At 39.8% G+C, this 16,388-nt stretch overlaps 1 protein-coding gene across 1 annotated transcript in view; it reads right to left on the bottom strand.

Moving 5' to 3' along the window:
* BCR (BCR activator of RhoGEF and GTPase) overlaps window positions 1–14,887 on the bottom strand; it is an 841,427-nt gene extending 826,540 nt beyond the window's left edge. The window contains exon 1 of the mRNA XM_044069810.1: window positions 12,954–14,887. Within this exon, the coding sequence (XP_043925745.1) occupies window positions 12,954–14,391 (1,438 nt within the window). The 5' untranslated portion in view covers window positions 14,392–14,887. The remainder of the gene's footprint in view (window positions 1–12,953) is intronic.
* Between the last annotated feature and the right edge of the window lie 1,501 nt (window positions 14,888–16,388).

Raw genomic sequence — 16,388 nt, 5'->3', positions numbered from 1 at the left:
ACTAGCAGCCCTATACTAATTGTTAGCTATTCTCCACATTGACTAACCTATAGGAACGTCTTTTCCTCTTATCATCCTTGCATCTTAATGACTATCCCAGACAGACTCTTACATATTTATTTATGTATATATGTATTTATTTATTTTTAACATTTCTAAGCATTTCTACCTTGACTTTCCTAAAAATGGGCTTTACTCGGTAGGACTATCCTAGTAGATACACACACACACACACACACACACACACACACACACACACACACACACACACACACACACACACACACACACACACACACACACACACACACACACACACTCCTCTAGCGGCCCTGGTAGAGTGCAAACACTTTCAGTTACATTTTAATGACCCACTCTAAGATCCCCAAGGTTTTTCCTTTAAGCAGGGCAAAATGACAGGACAATGTTAAACAGTCATTCAAACTATATGCATCAACCTGTCCCCAACATAACTTGAGTAATGGGCTGTAAATGCAGTAATCACAGAAGAAACAGACATGCCAGTTAAACAAAACCCTCCCCCAAAAAATCCAGAAAAGCGCTAGACACTCCAGACTTCACACTAAGGAAAATAAAAACAGAAAAAAATGGAGTAAGCCAAAAAGCAAAGCACTTGTTTTGCTTTTTGAGACCTTGGCTTGCACATTTTTTCCCTTCCCCCTGTTGTTTAAACAGCAGTACAAACTGCTCAACGATTAACTACAGTAACATACTAACCAGGCCAACAAACCAACATGTCCCAGCTCCAAAGCCATGGATAAGCCCTACTGGCTTATTTATTTTTATATGTACTTTTTGCTCCTGTGTCTGGTAAATGCCAAGCAATCCCCAAATGGATTTAAAACCATTTTCTCACTATGTGATGGAGAATCATCCAGTCCACCAGGATGGGTGCTGTTGCGACCATCATTCAGACAGCCACTTGTATATCAGTGGCATTCCAGCAATGAAAACATTTTTTTGTTACTTATAAGCCTAACTCCTCATTTGGGTCCATGGGTGGGGGGACATGATAATCAATATCAACGAGAAAGCAACCAGGCCTTTCCCTATGTAAACACATACCCCCATGCATCCCATTTTGTTCAATAAAGGCTGCTGCCTATAAGTGGTTTGCTGCACCATATGCCTGACCCGAGGCTGCGAGCCAACCTTCTTCCTCCAACGGACTGCTACAGCCTGTGACTGGCACCATTCCCATTCCCACCCCCCACCCTAGAATAAGCATGCCTTTCCTCTCAGACTGCCACCTCAAGCACCTGAGCTGTTAACCAAAATCGGGTCAAAAGGGCCTTAGTCACGGCTTTATCCCTTTGAGCCACCAAAACAGTTTTCCCCGAGTGACTTATTTTGTTTACATACATTAACCATAAATGTGCAGCTGGGATGTCCAAAACAATAAACATGACAAGTTATAGCACACATTATACAGTTAAATAACATACAAGACATAAATCAACTAATGCACATAACATAACCCTAACCCTGGTAACAAATTATACATTTGAAGCAGATTGTTGAAAACTGGCTCCTACAAAGACGTCTTATCCTTAACCCCAAAAAAACAAAAATGCTACTAATTTACCCCCACCCGCAGAACCTCCCCACTTAATTTTACTATTACTTCAAATGATGGAACTATAATATCTCCTGAACCAACCACCAAACTACTCGGGGTACTAATAGATAACAACTTGTCCTTTGAACCTCACATTAAATAACACCATAAATATAGTAAACAATAAACTAGGTTCCCTCTATAGAATAAAACCCTTTCTTACACCTCCAGCCAGGGTTACTATTGCTCTAATAACACCATAAAAATAGTAAACAAGAAACTAGGTTCCCTCTATAGAATAAAACCCTTTCTTACACCTCCAGCCAGGGTTACTATTGCTCGTACCCACCTCATATCTACCTTGCTCTATGCCTCCCCTATCTATACCAAAATATGTAGAAGTAATCTGAGTAAACTTACATCCTCCTACAACAATATTGCCAGATTTGCAGCTGGGTCCTCCTATAGAACTCATCACTGTATCAATCTGAATCAGTTAGGAATGTTAGAGCTGCCAAATTTAATACTTTTCAATCAATTAATAGTAGCCCATAAGATCCTGTATTTACATCAAAATACACCCATACTTACATCCCTAGTCATCCCCTATAATAACCTCAAGACCTTACGCTCAGCTACTAACTTACTTGTACAAATATCAAAATCCAACAACTTAGCTACACCTTGTTCTCCAATACAGTAGGTAAAGCCTGGAACATCCTCCCAAGGCAGCTAACGTCAATATCCTCTGTCAGCTTATTTAAAAGCAAGCTTAAACCCTACCTCAAATCACACTGGCTATGCCCCTGTGTTAACCCAGACTAAGTACCTAACTATTAACTAGACTCCCACAATTCCTAGCCTCCCATGATCATGATCTTGTGTTGTCTCACTAATTTTTAGTGAGCTTAACCTTCCTTAGGATTTTTTCTCATGTAAATAAGTATATACTGTGGAATGATCAAACACCTTCATATAGTATCACAACCTATGTGTTAAATAACACTAGAAATCCATCCTTGTTTGCTGTTCTTCTATACTCTATCTATTGATCTCTAGTGTTTTTCTTTCTTAGGTTTTCGTGAGACCTTAGTATCTCTTATCATAAATTACTAGGTGTATCTAATTTTGTAATATGTTATAAAGATTTGTACTACACCATTTCTAATACAAATGTATTAGTCTTATTCATCTATTCTTAGATAAATTTTTCCTTTTTCCTACTGAAATATAAAATATATAATCTTAGGCTTGTACTATAATTGTTAAAACTTCTTATGTACTAAATTATAACTGTTATTGTCTTTGTCTTGACTTTTTATGTTGTTGTAATTTGTAGAGCTTTTCTCCCCGGGCCTCCACTGAAAATGGACATATATCCAGCTGGACTAGCCCGGTCAACAAATGTAAAATAAATAAAATAAAATAAAGATTTTCTAAAGCAAATACTGACACAAATTGGTAGTAAGTGTGGCAAAAGTAAAAAATGACTCATAGCTTAAGTCGATTGATAGGCCCCACAGTTGCAAACTGAGAGGGTTATACCGCAATGGTCATGTGCAAGTGGCTTGGTAAGAGAATGAATCGGTCAGGTGAGGCCACAGTTGAATATCCAATTGTTATTCAGGTTAAAGGTCAGAAGGAATTTAAGTGCCCATTTATCATACCTTATGAAGCAGCTTATTCCACATTGTACTAGGGGCGGGTTGGAAAACCGAGCTGCTGAATTTACTGAAGGACATTAGAAAATAGACCAGCTGTTGAGCAGATTATTTAGGTCTCCGTGGCGAGGCCTCCAGTTAATATCTTTAGACAGGCATGGTCAGTTTGGGCAGTACAGGGGTTGTGAGCCAAACACAGTTGTGTAGAAGGCAGGTAGTAGATACATTCAATAGATGAGATCTTGCAGTAAGTGACAGTGGCATGTTCGATTCTCCGTTTGGATACTGGTATGTCATATTCTGTCAGATCGCTGCCCAAGAAATACACACATGGAAGTAAAGAGAAAGTTATTACCCCATGCTGTTGCTTCCTTTGCTTGCTATCAGAGTTATGGAGCAACCTATCTTCTGCTGCAGTCAAAAATGAAGCGATATCTCTGCATGTGCAGTCTACCAGAAGAAAGCCTATTAAAAGGTAGCAGCCAGTGAGGTCAATAAAATTATAAAGTGAAAACAGGAACCAAGAAAAGTGAATGGTTAGGAGATTCCAAGATGGTTGCACTCCGAAATCTAGTCCGACAAGTGTTTTTCCAGCATGAAAAATAAAAATGGTGTAAACAAAGTCAGTAAAATCTAATAATATGGGAAAGTTCAGTCACTACACTGCCTGGATGTCAGCAAAGAAAAAAATCTAAAGAAAAAATTAACTAGAAAACGACTCTGCTGGGAAACAGCCTTGCAGCACTTCAACAAAAAACAGTTCAGGTTTTAGCTTTCCTACAGGTGAAAGCTTCCAGTACTACAAAGGAAAAATAAATAAATCAAATGCATTCAGAGGTGTTTTAAAATAAGTGAGACATAGGTGTAATATACAAAGTAATATGACAAAAGGCTGGACAAAATAGGATCAAGTAGCTATTCAGATGAGCTGATAAAACCACATAAATCGGAGGTTTAAATGAAGAGAAGACTGTACAGATATGAGGCACAGCACTCTTGACAACCTGAGATTTTCTGCTACACCACAGAAACTGGAAGGTATATATTATATACTTTTGTAAAATTAATACAAGCAAATGGAAGGGTGTACTATGTGTATGCTCCAAATACGACCATGAGAAAAGAAACAAAGACCTATATAATAATACAAATGCAGCTATACCAGCAGAAACAGGCGATCCTGACAGAACTGTGGCAGAAAGGAAAAGCATCAAAAATTGTGATTAAAAAAAATGATATCCAAGTATTTGTAGCAAATGATTATTCAGTATACACCAGGCTGAAAAGAAGCGAGTTTTATCCCTGCAATCAGGAGGTCTACACTGGCTGCCTCAAAAAACTCCAGCTTTACTCCGTAGCATATCGCCTACTCCGAGGTGATCTCTGCCTAACATATAAAGCTATGTCAAACACAGAGCTTTTGGACATGCTACACCTAAAGAAATCCCAATCCCTCCAAGCTACACGCTCTAGGGACCTAACCCTGGTCACCACAATAAACAGGACACGCTGGAGGGATAGATTCCTGTCCCAGAGACTTCCCATACTCTGGAAAAAGCTACCCATCTATGTCAAACAAAGTTCTTCATTAGCACTCTTCAAGAAAAATCTTGATGAGTGGATGGGAAATAAGAAATACACCCCAGGGATCACTTCTGTGTCTCTGCTCGACAGGGGCACAGGAAAATAACTTTGAGTGGCATAAGCTATGGAACCTTGCTGGCTAGGCTTACATAGGCCCTTGGGCCGATACCCTATTACCTACCTATGAACCAATGTCGAGGGGCAAGTATGAGATTCAAATTGTTATATGCAGGTGTAATTAAACAATTTTTCCAGAAGTATCAAATACATGTTTTGGATGGAGAACTGGGCAGGGAGGAAATAAAAGAAATGGTCATCCAGACAAGAATGAGTAAGCAAGCTGAAGGGGACTCTCCTCATTTTACTGACAACAGGAAAGCCTGTCAATAGCAAAGCTCATAGCAAAAATTTGCCAGTAAAACATTTTCCATGGTTCCAAAGCAAACTGAGAAAAAATGCCCAAGAGCTGACTAGAAAAATCAGGAGTAGCTTAGACTTGAACTGGTGTTGGGCAGTCCAGATGAACAAGAATGTGAAATTAGCAAATAAATGGAACAATTGTTAAGTGTCATTTCCATAAGATGCACGTTTAGATATGACAACTAAGCTTCTGCAAGAAGAAAGGGCTGAAAAAGACTGGGAGTTTACTGACTCAAATTGGTGGGTGGACTCTAAAGCAAAATTTCCATTTGGTCATTAATTTTTAGTAAGGCAATGAAAAGATGGAAGATGTAACCAAATAAAACAATGGTTCTTAGTAACATGTTTTTTTTAATAAAACATTACATTTTTATTGTAAAGTAGACCTGCATAGTATGCTGAGGTATTTTAAATAAGAGCTGGGCATGTCTTATCAGTGATTGTCGTTTACACTGATATTAAAGAATGTATCCCGAGTTTACACTTAATAACATAAAGCCATGATATAAATCAATATAATACTGTGATCTGGGGCTGCTGAGGGAATGTAACTGTGTACTTATCAAATTAGATGTATATTAAAACATAACACTTGCACTGTTTTTATACAAGTATAGACTAAGTGCGCTTAGTGGTTAACTGCTATGGCTATAGTATGCAGGGTCCTGGGTTCAACTCCTGCAAGGGTTGTTTATTTCCCACACCACAAGGGGGGGATCCAACTTGGATCCTGGGAACTACCGCCCCATCAGTGTGGCGAACCCGATCTGCAAGGCTATGGAATGTATTATCATGGAACTTATAAACAAAGACATTGGCAACCTTCAAACACTGGACACCACCCAGTTTGGGTTCGTGAAGGGCCGATCTTGTCTCCTGAACCTGACAGGCTTCTTCAAATCAGTCTCCTGAGCTGTGGACGAGGGTAAGGTGGTCCACACAGCCTATCTGGACCTCGCCAAGGCCTTCGACACGATCCCCCACTCTGGAATCATAGATAAACTTACTAAGCTGGGCATTAATCCCGACGTCACTCAATGGGTTTCCAACTGGCTTACTGACAGAACCCACACTATAAAAGTAGCCAACTCCAAATCCAGCTCCAGACAAGTGACAAGTGGAGTATCTCAGGATTCAGTCCTGGGACAGCTCTTGTTTGGCATCTACTTCTCTGAAGTACAGGCTAACAGTAAGGGACTCTGGCTAACAAATTTTGCAGATGACTGCAAACTGGGAGCCATTACTAAATCCCCAAATTATGTGGATATTCTACAAAAGGGCCTTACAGAAACAGATGCTGGGTGCCAGAGTCATGGGCTCAAGTTCAATGCCAAGAAATGTACAGTTATCCTCTTTGGGAAAAACCATGCACCCATGAATTACTACATAAGTGGCAGTACACTAAACCCCGAAAGTGTGATAAGGGACTTAGGGACACAGGTGGACAGTGGTCTCAACTTCGATAACCACATCACCACAACAGTCAGGAAATCCTTCTATGTGGCACACCTCATCACTAAGGGCTTTTCATCCAGAAAAAAGGAGGTCATTGTCCCACTGTACTCCTCCCTCATTAGACCCATTACAGAATACAACTCCCCGTTTATGTATCTCTCAAGATATCTGCAACATCTGGAAAGGCCGCAGAAATACCTCACTAAAAGAATCACAGGCCTAAAGCAGATGTCCTATGCTGACCATCTCCAGCTATACTCTGTCACATATCATCTACTCAGAGGCGATCTCTGCTTAACATGCAAGGCCATGTCAAACTCACAGCTGTTAGACATGCTCCACTTAAAGAAATCCCAATCCCTCAGAGCCACATGCTCCAGGGATCTAAACGTAGTCATCGCAATGAACAAAATATGCTGGAGGAATAGGTTCCTGACCCAGAGACTCCTCAGACTCTGGAATAGACTGCCCATACATGTCAAGCAGAGCGCCTCTTTGGCCCTCTTCAAAAGGAACCTTGACCATTGGATGGGAGATAGGAAATTCACCCCGGGGATCACGTCAGTCGCCCTGCTAGACAGGGGTCCAGGGAAGTAAATATTGTGGGAAGAAACAGCCAAGGAATTGTTATGGCTAGGCTTGTACAGACCCTAGGGCCGAAAGCCTAGTACCAACCTATGAATAGTTTTACTTTATACTGCAGCAACAGATTATACCATTTTCTAAGCAAAGGGGTAAGAAAAACAAAGCGTGAACAACTGCAGTTTTCTAGCATTTGAAAAGAGCTGTTTCTTGCCTTTGTAAAGCTGTTAACATTTTTCCTATCAGCAAATGCCTGCAGTCAGAGACTGAGTTTACAAGTGTAAGTGGCTAATCAGGAAATTACAGCACAATTCGGTCACAGTAATTTATAATATACATCATAAATACTGTTTAAAGAGGATTTGCAAGCAGATCAGTAAAACAAATGAAGTTAGACACTGAGGGAAATTAATATTTTAGTACACAGTTGAATCCCCAGCAGCCTTCGAACTTCAAAATTAAATATAACAGTGCAGTTTGCTTTATTCATTTACAGGCAAGGCAGTACACTTCTTAAGGCTAAAATCAGTTAGCAGACAGCATGCAAACCCCCCCCCAATAAAACAAGGTGGTTTTGGATTACCCGACTTTGAAGGGATATGTTACAGCTACACAGTAGTACACAATACAAACAAAAGATCATATTTCAAAGTGGGAAGGGATAATGATGATGACGTGGGGGGCGGAGTTCAAGAAATAAGGAGGCAGTGGAATTTTGGAAGCAGATCCTTAAGAATAGCAACCACCATACAGATTACTATATTCATAAAACTGCAGAAAGCATTCTAACAGCTAAGCCAACATGGGAAAAGCAAAGGAAATTTTGAAAATAGGGACAGGAAATATTGCTGAAAAAATAGGCAAGAGAGGGTTGGAATTTACTGGAGAGATCTGGCAAAGGAATCAAAATACTGGGAGCAAATAACTAGAGAAGAAAGGTAGCAGAGTAGGATGAGGCTAAGAAAAAGTGTGGACTGCTGGCTAGAGACTTCCCTTCCCTACAAGGGTTGATATCAGTTTTTAGTTAAATCTAGAACAGAAGCTGCTGTTAAAAAAGGGACAATTAGTAGGGCATACAAAATATTGTATGACAACTATAAGAATCTATCAGAGGATGTTAAGAAAGACTGGGAAGAGAGGCTGGAAGAGCAATTTATGAGGGAACAAAGGGAGGACATATGTATGACTCCCAAGTATGCAACAAAGTCAAGGAAGATGTAGGATTTTTTGCTTGTGTTTGCCCAGACATTTTTATACTCGAAGCATACTTCAAAACATTTTCCACAGGTAGACAGCAAATGCTGCAGGTGTGATAGAAAAGAAAGAGGTAACTGAGGACATGCCTTTTGGGGGTTTAACAAGATGGCAGACTAAAAAAATTCGCTACAGGAGTACTCTGTCAGAAATATTAGCAAATGACTGTATATATATATATATATAAAAAAAAAAAAAAAAAAGGAAGAAATTATTCTTTTCAGCTAGGACATAGTAAGGCCTTAAGTTTAATCCTGTTGGCTGCCAAAAAAAGCAATTACGAAAAAAAGGAAATAAAAGTCTAAACCAACTCTGTTTGAAGTATCGAACACTGCAAACAAGACAAAAACTAGACGACGGATCTTTAGTAAAGAAAAGGATCACATGGAAAGGAATGAAGTTTAAGGGAAGAAGAAACTGAGCAATGTATGTAATGTTGGGCCGATGACTGAGAAAGAAAATGTGTGATGTATAATGTATGTACATGAAAAACAATGTTAATACGTTTTTGTTTTTCTTTTCTATTAACGTGTGCTTATCTCTTAAGCGATAACTTAATAAAGGTATCTGAAAAAGCACTATGCCGTCTGAGTCATACAACCTGCCACCACCACCTTTGCCAAACATCCCAATAAACCCACTCTAGCCTCTTTGCCTAATCACTGCTTCCCACTTCCCTTTAAGTTGCCATCCCTTTCAAAAAGCTCCCCCTTATTACCACTCTTTTTAACGTATTCATCCCGTCTGTAATATAATGGATTCTTTTTCTGTCCTCTTTCATAAACTTATGAGTGACTGCTAAGGTTACGGTCAGAGGGACCATAAGATGCCTAGCCATATACACCATTAAGCAGACACATTTAAGAAGTTCTTGCCACCTGTTAAGAGTACCCAATAGTGCCCACCTCCCAACTCAAGCACAGCTGTACACGATAAACCCGATACAAATCTATGTCTACACATCCAGATCAGCAAGAGTAGCCTTAAAGGCAAACAAGCTAATACTTTGTTCAATCTGTAGTAGAACTTATTCCAAAGGCAGAGAACACGTTAAGTTACAAACCTATACCTCCAGTGAGTGTTATTCATCTGTGTAAATTTAGGTCCCTAGTATGGGTGTTTGTACAGCTTCTGGTTTTGCAAAGAAGGATGCCAAAGAGGACTGAGTCTTTCACGGCTTGAAAAGCAAGATACACGTCACCTCAGAGTAGCTAGGACAGTTGTGATAAATCTTTCAAATATCCAGATAGGTTAAGGCTTTTATTCATTAGTTAAAAGTCATCGGGGCCTTCCCAATTGAGTAATTTGTTTGGACAGGTACATACCAAAGGGGCACTCTATATGATGACGGGTCTAAACACAGAAGACTACAATGGGAAGAGAATGTCCTAACTTTCTACTTGTGTCTCAACTTTTTAAACTTAGAAAGAATGACACCGTCCCTCCACCAGGTTCCAAACTATTCATAGATACACCAATATAAATGGGTTCAAAAAGATCAGTGCTCTGCCCTTGTTAATGAACTTAAAATAGAACAAATGTCTTCTTTGCATCTTGAAGATATTCTCTCAGAAATTAACTGGAGCAGATAGAGAGATCCTACAATTATCTAATGAGAGAGAGTTGCCCAAATAAGTACCCTGGTGTCTTAAGACCATGTGTGTTTACCACTTATAACACGAGGTGGGAACAGCGTGACTTGCTGAATGCTACTATGCTGCACTTTTCTTGTATTTAGTATGAGGCCATTTTCAGTACACCTGGTATGTGCACACTCCAGCCCTTTTTGGAGTAGTTTATTATCAGTGGATGAACTACCATGCCCAGCTTGCAGTCATCAGCAAACTTGGTCAAATGCACTTCAGGGATATTGACTTGGAATCACAACTTTCCATTTGTTCTCTCTCAGTCTTCTGGAGAGATTATAGGAAGGGTGACTTTATCTGCAAAAGATGTCATAATAATCAATTTTCTTCCTTTAATTCTCACATACCTACATGCACTGCTTTCCTGCATCACCTGTGCTATTAATCAATGATGCAGCTACTAGATAACTTATTGATTGGTCTTTTCTGCACACTGTAATTTTAACAGACACAACTTTGTAAAACAAGCTGTATCAGAAGGAACCAATAATATTTTATGTTCCGAATACTTCTTTTTTAGGAGTCCTTCATGTCTGCACTAAACTTCTAGTACTCTAGCACATCAGGTGTAAGAATATGCTGGTACTTTAGCATTACTGGTTCAAACCTGCTTGCTGTCCATTGATAATGTAGACTTTGCTAAAGCACTGCTAACCACTGACGGTATAAACTTTGGTAAAATGTTCTACCGTTTTGTATCCTTCACACATTAGTGTACACCCACATACAAGTACAAACAAATGCATACATATATATATATGTGCATAACACACACAGATTAGTATATCAACATATACATAAGCCAACATGTATGTGATACATCAGGAAAGAATAAACAAATACATGTTTTTATAAACAGGCATTTTTTGCAAGCTCTTGTTCATGAATAATTTCTACCATTTATTAGTTTGCTAACCACATAATCACACCAGATACACCTGAAGCAGATTTTTGAAGGCGAAGCCCAAACCCTCCTGGCAACAGAAATTTAGTGGAAAATAAGAAACATACAGTAGTAAGTCATGATGGCAATACATGGAAAAACCAAAACAAGATACCCACCGTGAACTATTAGATATCAATGTTTACAAGTAAACAAGAAAACAAATACAACATATTTGCAGACAATAGCTGTTGCAGACATTTTCAAAACTAATAATGGCAACTTGCATGTGGTACTCACTGTAAATATTATGTCAACATAACAACCAAAATACTTGGGGGGGGGGGGTGAAAGGTGCATCTTGGTTATGGCCAGAGAATATGAAAGAGTAGAGCCAACGCAACTAAAAAACAGGTTTGCTTGATAAATCAAGATGGTTTAAAGATTACTACAGGACCAAAGAAGCTCAGCTCATTTCCAGATGACTATGCATATTACACACACTAATGCACGTGAAACCTTCACTACCCACTTCCTAGCTAGTGATCACACAAAATGGCACTGCAATATCAGTGTGAGTTTAATCACCCCCCCCCCCTCGAACCAAGTTCTAAAAATCTCTTGTAATGGAGAACACAATGCAATATTCCACAAGAAGAAATAACACAAGTTCTCAATTAAAAAACAGGATTCTAAAGGACTACTAAAAACAACCTTTCATTTAACACGCCTCTTTTCATTTTTTTTTAAACCAGCAGTCACTCAGAAAAGTCTTCCCATCCATCAAGTAACATAAATAAAACAACAGACAGGTACAGTGTCAAATGCAGTAACCCCAGGGCATCTGATAGGCGAAGCACTATCGGATAAGGATGGTGAAGGACTGCCTGTAGTCAACGGTGTTTTTTTGTCCATTCATTTTGCAAGTTTCATATAATACTTCACTTGGTCTACTCAAAAGTGCTCCAGTCCTTAAGATTACCTCATGGTTAAGTCACCTTTGTGGGCAGGAACATGTTCTCAGCTGATTATGGGTTCTGGTGGGGGAGGGGATCATAAAGATTATCATTATGGGAGAGAGAAAGAAAAAAAAATTTAAGCTTTAAGCATTATATAGGGTGTGGTGAAAAGCAGCCTTCACTCATGGAACAGCCATATAGAAACCCAGAAACACTTGGTAAAAAAAAAAAAAAAAAAAAAAAAAAAACACATACAGCTGTTACCAGTCCAGCTTTCCACCTGCTAAGAAATGTATTTATGACTAACAAATATAACAGCCAGGCAACAATACAAGCTAATGAAACTGTGGACTTGAGAAATTCTTCATTTCTAGGAAGAAATATAACTGTCATATGCAATGTTATTTACTTATTCTGCACTTGTTCACTGTTTTCAATTTAACACTAATAATGATGTTCATATTTTGAAAATCTAATCTCTCTGCCCACATTAACCCCTCACAACTTTCCTTATGAAAATTAAAACATCAAATTACTATTATTTATTTACTTTTTTTGGCAAACATTAAACTGGCCAAATAAACGTATAACCATGCTGGGCGGGGTGGAGTAGAAGATAACCATCACTGCTAAGATTGAGAAATCTTTTCGTAAAAATCTCAGCTTCATAAATTCACAAGTATAGAGCAGAGAAAACATTCAACTAACTAGACACTGGAATGTGAACATCACAGATGAAAAAGACTCTGCTAACAGATGGAAACATGCTTACAAGTTCCTAAACACACCTCCCATTTTCCACAGGTTGTGACAAACACCACAGGCATGAAATTATCCATACTTGCTGGCTGTAATGGTTTACGATATACATTCACAATGAAGAAAGCAATACAATTTCTTGTAATGAAACAAAAAGTACAGATATCTCACCTGTGTCCAGATGGAAACTATTTTCCTGTCCAACAACACCTGAGGGAATAGAGTTTCCATCATTTGGCCAGATCTGTCCAGTTTTTCTGACCCCAACTATGGTTGCTTCAGAGACCACAACCTGAGGTCTGTGCCTTTTCTGTGATTGCGGAGTTGGCGGACTACTGCTCTCAAATGACTGCTGGGAATTCTGGGATGGTGAGCGGCTCTTTTCCCGGAACATGCGGTATGTGGTAGTGGTAGGGCTTGGAGACACATGACTGGACTGGCCAGAGGAAAAATCTTCTTCGCTAGATGTGAGATTTTCATTAGAACTACAGTCTGGTGTATAGCCACCACCAATGTCCTCATAAGTGGCAGGGGAGTAGGACCTCCGTGGCCAGGTGAGATGTTTTTCTGGTTCAGAAGGTGCCTTTCCTTCTCCTTCCATTATCCCACCAACATACACGCTTTGGTAAGGCTGAAACTCAACAGGCTGCCATAGAGTTTGTTTGCTGCCATCTGGACGTATTATATTGTCCTTCAGAAATCTTGGGTTCAACTCAATGTCCTCATACTCTGCATCATAGCCACTGTTTTCTGAGGTCCTTCCCCTATACACAGGTCGTCTGAAGTCTCCAGCCACAGGTGCTGTGGTCCCTAAACCAGCTTGCGAGGATGAGGACTTCTTGCGCTCCATCTGCATGGCCTGGCTTCCTAAATTGCTGATCTTATCAGAAACATCCTTATCATTAACCTTCACAAGACCTTTCTCATAATGATATTCCAAATTAACATAAAAAGGTTTCTCAGAGGATCCACCAACCTTGCAGTCACCAGCAGAATGAGAGTTGGCCCGTTTAACCCTCTCAAAATTAGACCTTAAGGATGCCACACTATTACCCAATGTATCCTTTGAAGCAGAATCGGGGAGCCCATCCCTTTCAGCAGACACCCCCATTCTTCGGGAAGAGAATGCAGAACGTTTTGAAGGAGTTACTTCTGCTAAAAATCTCTCTGTCTCCTGAGGAAGTTTTTTCATTCTATCTTCATTATAATGATGAGGGCTGTCAGGAAGGGGCTCAGAGAGTTCACTCTGAGATTGCTTCCTGACTGGCACTCTAGGCTTAATGACCTCTCCCGATGAAGATCTGTTTTTCTCAGTCTCTCCTTTCTCTGACAAATCCTGGTGCTCCTGTGACCCCTCAATTACCTGGGATACCCTCTTGAAGCCCCATCTCTGCCTGTCATAGCTCTTTTTCTCTTTAGCTAGAAGGGTCTGCAGATAGATCATCCGAAACCGCTCCTTGTTCACTTCCATTTCCAACCTCCTTATACAGCATTTGCACTTTTCCAGTTCCTGTTCAATATCAGCAACGCTGTTCAATTCCATTTTAGGGGGTTCGGATTCTGGAAACTGGGCTTTCCAAGCCTCCGCAAATCCAACAGGATCAACCATTGTGTCCCAAACCCCAAAAATACGTTCTGTATATCCGTTAAAAATAAAGTCAGCAGTAAATTAGAAATATACCAAAATACTTCCTTTGTGGAAGCACTGATTTAAATGTATTACTGGGAAAAGTCCCAGCTTGATTGGAAAAGGTGCTATGCAGCATGAAGGCTACGAAAACGCTCGCGCAGCTCCCGAGCCACCATCCTCCTCCTTGTCCGTTCCTTGTCTCCTGCCTCCTATTGTACACAGAACGTTCCCAGAAGCAGCGCTCCCGTGCAGTAAGCTCCCTCGCGCCCCTCTGCCCCGCGGGTCTCACCGCTCAGGAGGCACGTTCTGCTCCCCGTGCTGTCCTCGCGGCATCTCTTCAAAACACTACAGAGTCGGTATAATCCTTATTCCCCTCGCCGCCTTCTCAACTGTTTCTCTCCTTCTTTCTAACCATTTTTTTTTTGCTTTTTTGATGCTTCTGTAGATGTTAGCAGGAAGGGGCGGGCTGCATGGGAATTGATTGACAGACCAAAGACTTAAAGGAGCAGCAGGCTTACTGAAATGTGGGGGAGTGGGATTTCAGAGGGGTTGGTTTAGATTTGGCTGTGGCGTAACAGTCAGCTGTCTGTCACTTCGCATCAGACTCCTTTTCTTCATTGTAGTATCTGAAGACAAGTCTAGATAAACGAAGACACGCAACACCTAAGTTATTAAGTGACATCTAGCATTTAATATTGCTCACTTCCCTAGAATGTAACTATTTACCTCTATAGTACAACTACTGCACAAGACAAAGAAACACATACAGACATCGAATGTGCAATACATAACACAAGTGTGTGCGTGTCCACGCGCTAGCTTGTCATCTGTGATTTTTCTAAGGGCTCACAAGTGTTATTTGGTTTAATATAGTACTTAAAACTTAGCCTTTTCATTGGCTGGATGCAACTAACTGCCTTGTAATTACTGATCCATAATTAGAGGCCATAACCACTTAGGAGGCAGGGGTCCTCATGAGTACAAAAAAGATGCGTGTAGCACTGGCCCACCGAGTAATGCACGCGCGGTTGCAGTTTTACAAGTTGATCTGATTTCTTTATAAGCTGCTCGTCAGAGCAGTGAGTATAAAATATATACTTCTTAATCTCTTAGCACAAGAAATCTGGATAAAGCCACAACTAATGGACAGAGGACCAAAAATAGAGACAAAATTTAAATATCGCTCTTATTAGAAAGTTGCTAGAATAACAAGATTTGTGTTAGCATGAATTTTCTGAAGGAAGTGAAGTATGAAATTCAAACGTATGTCATTACTTAGTGACTTCAGTCTTCAATAACATGCAAGGAAATCACAATTTGTAAGATGAGCATACCAAAAATATAAGGTAATAATCTCTACAGCTGAGAGGTAAAATAATGTCATGAGAAAGCCCACGGTAACTAATACTGCATTAAGAGACGCCACAAAAACTTTCAAATGCAAAGTCGCAAGACCTCATGTTATTGTAACAACAATAACAAGCACACGCTTCTTTTAGTACATCACACAGCTTCTGGTTTTGCACAACAGTAAACTGCATGCACAGTTATGTAATATGTTCTTGTCCAAACGTCACACAGCATACTTCTGTGGAATCACACATGTATCCAGCAGTAGCTGACAAAAAAGATAAGCCGATCTTTATTTCTAAGGTACATTTTAATACAACGCTATGCAAAAATCTTAACATCATCAATATAATAAAAAGGTAATCGTTAATACTTGTCACGCACGGGATATAAAACAGATTAATGAAACCTGATAAAATATCTTGATCAAGTAGCTTTTAGGCCATTTTGAATTGTTCACTGCAATCATTGTTTTATATAAATAGTGAAAATAATTGCACAAGGTCAGTGCTGCCAATACAGTATCATGTTTACCAAAAGCCAGACATATTTCAGCATTTCCACCAATTCCTCATAGGATGAGCAGAAGGATGTGTGTGTGTGTGTGTGTGTGTGTGTGTGTGTGT

The sequence above is a fragment of the Protopterus annectens genome, chromosome 4.part0, assembly GCF_019279795.1.
Source record: "Protopterus annectens isolate FY-2018-M chromosome 4.part0, PAN1.0, whole genome shotgun sequence".
Taxonomy (NCBI): Eukaryota; Metazoa; Chordata; order Ceratodontiformes; family Protopteridae; genus Protopterus; species Protopterus annectens.
Note: the sequence above shows the minus strand (reverse complement) of the source record. Positions and strands in the feature narration are given on the sequence as shown.